A 5,000-nucleotide genomic window follows, 5' to 3' on the forward strand; every position below is an offset into this window, starting at 1 on the left:
GTGTGTGTGTGTGTGTGTGTTTGTGTGATCGAGAACCATTTGGGTTTCTATGATGGGAAGGAGATAATGGCTTTAAAAAAAACTACTCCAGTAGGTAGATTCACAAGGAGAAAAAAAGGAACATGAAAAAGCTAACTCTAAGAGTCTGTAATGATAGAGCCCACATCTAGCATTATCTGAGAAGCTTTCCCATCTCACAAATGGAAAAAAGAAATCACCTTCCTTAGAAGCTACGTGGCTACAGCAAAGAGATGGTGGGGGAGGGGCTTGAGATGGCCTGGCTGACACCAGCCACCAGATACCTTTCTCAATAGAGAATAGGTCTGGAAACCCACCTCCGATTTCCAAGAGGTGTTACCAGTGGTAAAATCAAACTTAACTTGGTATATTAAAGTCGTACAGAATACTTTCCGAAGTACAGCAAATACATCTTTCTTGTAAATAGAGGCTTTACATGCTGTTTACTCCATTAAAAAAAACACATCCCTATTGTTTAAAACTGGCACCAGTAGTGAAGTCATTGGCAGTGCAAACCGCCCTCCACTGTCTGTCACTGAACAAAGCCCGCCCCGTACAAGATAAGCGGTTGCAATTGGTTCGTGGCTTTTTGGTGATTCGGAATTCGTCACCGATGGGAGAATTGTCACACAGGGTAGTCTTGAGGGTTAACACCTTATCCTAACTACACGCGATGGGAGCAAGCGTTACCGATAAAATTTAATTTAATTACACTGTCTTCAGTTGGAATGTCTTAATTGTACATTGTGACACGATGCAGTGCTGTGCAGCAGGATGTAACACAATGTTCTGAGCAGAACTCAAACACCCCCGTCTCTATTTTTTCTTTCTGTCACTCGCATTGCTCTGCTATTTCGAATGAGAAATATGACACAGTAGAAGTAGCCTAGAAATCTAGACGCACCCTAGCGGCAGCAAATGCAATTTGCTTTCTCATCTGTTGTTCCTAGTTGGTGGAACACACTGCCAGTTCCTACTAGAGCAGGGACATCCCTCTCCATCTTCAAAAAAACTCCTGAAGACCCAGCTCTTTAGAGAACATCTCTCATAGCACTACTTACAACTAGTCTTGCTGGCACTTACCACCTGACTAGAACTGACACTCGACTATTTAAAAACAGCACTCACTGATGCACTTATTCTTACTGTACTCTACCTTTTTTAAATTGTCCTAGAATTGTTGAGAGAATTTCTTTAAAGCTTAAACTGTTTACCATATTGTTAATCGCTTTGGTTAAAAATGTGTCATCCAAATGTAATGTAAAGAAGAGATGGGAGTTTGAGTTCTTTAACCCAACAAAAAGAGGCTGTCCGTCAAGGATAAAGTGAATAGCTGACTATGCATTTAAAGAAAGAATACATTTGGACCGGAATGTGTACATGGTACATTTTACATTCACATATTCCTTTCTTAGGAATAGGTAACCATGGCAATGCTCATACATATGACATGACACCTGTCAATCAATCATGTGCTCTTGGAGATTTGCAATCCCCTCGGGGCACAGACAGAAGGGGTATTGGTGAAGTGATGGAGTCCTTGTTGATTAGGCTCAAGGTCTCGTTTCTTACTGTAGATGGTCCTCCAGGTCATCTACAGTGTCTTGGTATGTTTTGTGTGTGTGTGTGTGTGTGTGTGTGTGTGTGTGTGTGTGTGTGTGTTTGTGTGTGCACGCGTGCGTGCTGTGTTAATAAAGTGTTTTTACAGAGGATGTTTATATGAAGACATTCATATTAGAAGGGCACCCCTTCACTATCTGACATGTAATTCTAACTGAGGGGTTACTAGCTTGTATAGGCCCTAATATCATAAAAGCCACTTTTGCACACTTCACTTTCTTGTTATCGCCTTGTCTTCAGGCTGGCACAGACCAAGCGATTATTCATAAACCACTTATCGTGTTCATCGCACACACACACACACACAAATTCACACACACACACACACACTCACACTCACACTGAGGGCCAGATGTACTAACACTTTTGCGCCCACCTCAGGCGTATTTGTTTCGCAATGTGCGTGTAAAATCATTGCGAGGTATGTACAAACAGGCCGCAATGGTGTAAAAGCGCAAACTGCCTGTCGCGGGAGCTGAAAGTGGCAGATTGCGTTTGTCATGTCATGCATATGCATTCATGGGAGGATCCAGGGGAAAGTGGGAGTGTAAAGAGATGGGAGGGGAAGAGTAAAGAGCGCCTAGTTATGTATTCCGCGGTATGTACAAAGACTGCTCCTGAAAGTGCACGTCTATTCTGCACCTAAATACTTCCGCCTTGCAAAAGCAGGTGTTAATCCAAATTGCAGTTCAATGCGTCAATAAGAGAACCTTTCAAAGACAACAGAATCGCTATTCAGAGCAGCAGTTTTTGTGGTGAAAGTATTTGTACTACCAAAAGCAACCTTAACTTTCTTTGGCCTTTTGAATGTCTTACTTTCACTTTCACGTCATTCACTTAAACTTTCCTACTTGCTAGATTTGACCAATCTTCCATAGCCTACGTGCACAAGTAGTTTGAGTAGAACTACTGATCTTATTTCATGATCGCTAAACGTTTGATTCTTTTTAATGTTGTCATCAGTTAACTCCATTCAACTGCGCTTGTATGTAGGCACTGCCATTCAGTTGTGGACGTTCGTAAATTGCGTTTATGGGTGGAGAAAGGCAGAGAAAGGCGCAGTTTACACTAAGGATTGAACGATTGATAAAAACGATAAATACGACGGAAACTTGGGTCTGACAGCGTTTGCAATCTGCGGTGTGTCCATGACGCTGATAACGCTACGTTCGCAAATGTACGTACATCTGGCCCTCACACACACACACCCACACACCCACACACACACACACACACACACACCACCCACACACACCACCCACACACACCACCCACACACACACACACACACACACACACACACACACACACCACCCACACACACCACCCACACACACACACACACACACACACACACACACACACACACACCACCCACACACTCAAACTTCGAGGGCCAAAACAACCCTTTTTTCTCGAGTGGTCCTATTTTTAAGCAGGTGATTTGATCCTCAATAAAAAGAGGAAGAGAAAAAGAAAAGAGACAGAGCAAAGACAGCAGTAGGAAGAGAAAAAGAAAATAAAAGAGATAGAACAAAGACAGCAGTAGGAAGAGAAAAAGAAAATAAAAGAGATAGAACAAAGACAGCAGGAAGAAGAGAAAAAGTTGAGAGACAGAGCAAAGACAGCGGGAGCAATTTGAGTGTTTGCTTTTCACCGTGCGGACTTTATCAGAACGGACGCCTGGGAGAGCAGCTGCAGAGACTCAGCAGTGTGTTGCATACTGCAGACTGCATGGCTCTCACACTGATGTTGATACAGAAGCTAGATTCAAAGAGGCAAGTTAAGGGTATGTTGTCTTCGACACACACACACACACACTGATAAGGAGGCTGTCATAACAACTTAAAAATGGATGGTTGCCATCTTGCCATCTGTTGGGAGTTGGCTCGGGTGTAGTCAGTAGTAGGTTCTTTTATGTGGAATGTTCTTTGACAGACTGAGTGGATGTCTTAGGAGAGTGGCAGAGTGGCAAGTTCAGGGGTCCAGACACTGCAAATCCACACTGCCACCACTCCGACCCCACCTGTGGGACTAGGGACAAGCAAAAAAAGACTTAATGACACGAGTCAGATGACAGATCCACTCCTTTTTCCAAAAAAAAAAATGGCCAAGACTTTGTCTTGTGAGTCAACCTTTTTGCCCCCCGTACCTTTAATGTCAGAACATTGGAGTGATCCCGTCTAGACTCACTTATCCCTGCAGGACACTGGGATAAGGAGATTAAAAAAAGGAGATCCTTCTTCCCGGGCAGTTAAGTCCACCTTCTTTTTTGCCAGCTCATTATAAGTCTCCTGAGATACAATGTGGTAAGCCATCTGTGAAAAACAGCTCATTTTATCACAAGGTGTAAATAAACAAAGGAGTAAAAACTTCACCTGTCCAGTTTCTATCTGTCCTCAGGTTTCACTGGCAGACTGTGGTCCAGTTTGAGGCATACTGTATATCCAGCGTGAAGTTAACGTTAAGGGCCTGTGTCCACCCATCACGTTTTTTCGCGCGGACGGCAGCTATTTTCTATGAAGTTCAGCGTTCACAGCGCTCAGCGCCCTCGGCGGAAAAAAGCCCTCGCCACTGACGGTCGTTTTCCGCAGCACTCAGAGCGCTGAAAGCTGAAATCAGTTAAACTTTTAAAACAGCACTGGGCCTCGTCAAAGTCACTTCTCTCTCGATAACCAATTAAAACTTCATCACCAAGCAACAATAAACACTTGACAGAGCACTCTGAATATGAGATTGAGGGCACAGGCCCTAATGATGCCCTACCTCTACCTTTCCTACACCTGGAGAGTTCTGCACAGGGCTTGGTCTAATTCCAGGCGTCTGGGACCAGAGACGTGTGTGTGTGCGTGTGTGTGTGTGTGTATTTATGAGATGGAAAGTGGCCATGATGGAAGATGACAGCAGGGTGAAGAGGAGGAGGAGAAGGAGAACCAAAGCTGTTCTGAGTGAGTCAGCTTCATCCCTGGCCCATCTTCACCCTCCTCTCCACTCCACTCCAGTTCAGTCCAGTTTAGCTGTTATGCAGGGCGCACACAGCAGAGTAATCTGCCCTAGTAGAGGCAGTCTGGGCAGCATATCAGCAGCATATGGGGCGGGGGGGGACCCCTGTCTTCTTACCCTTTACCCTCCTCCAGTTAGGGCAGAAGTCATGTGACAGGCATGTCTGTGTTTACTTTACCCGGCAGGTTTGAGATGCTGATGGTGATCCCTCTGCTGCACCCGTGACTCTCTCTCCATTACCTGTCCACAGGTGTTCCGAGCGGGCTGTGTTCGGGCCGGTGGGACTGCCTGCATGCGGGGGACACGTGCTCGAGCGACGAGACGTGCAGCCCGCGTCTGCGCACGCTGCGGCAGTGTGT

General features: G+C 45.2%; 1 protein-coding gene across 1 annotated transcript in view; it reads left to right on the top strand.

Moving 5' to 3' along the window:
* The window catches only part of gfra4a (GDNF family receptor alpha 4a), a 123,176-nt gene that overhangs the window by 82,671 nt on the left and 35,505 nt on the right, over positions 1-5,000 (top strand). Inside the window, exon 2 of the mRNA XM_042072466.1 lies at positions 4,892-5,000. This exon is cut by the window's right edge and continues 170 nt beyond it. Within this exon, the coding sequence (XP_041928400.1) occupies positions 4,892-5,000 (109 nt within the window). The remainder of the gene's footprint in view (positions 1-4,891) is intronic.

Source organism: Alosa sapidissima, chromosome 19, assembly GCF_018492685.1.
Source record: "Alosa sapidissima isolate fAloSap1 chromosome 19, fAloSap1.pri, whole genome shotgun sequence".
Classification (NCBI taxonomy): Eukaryota; Metazoa; Chordata; class Actinopteri; order Clupeiformes; family Clupeidae; genus Alosa; species Alosa sapidissima.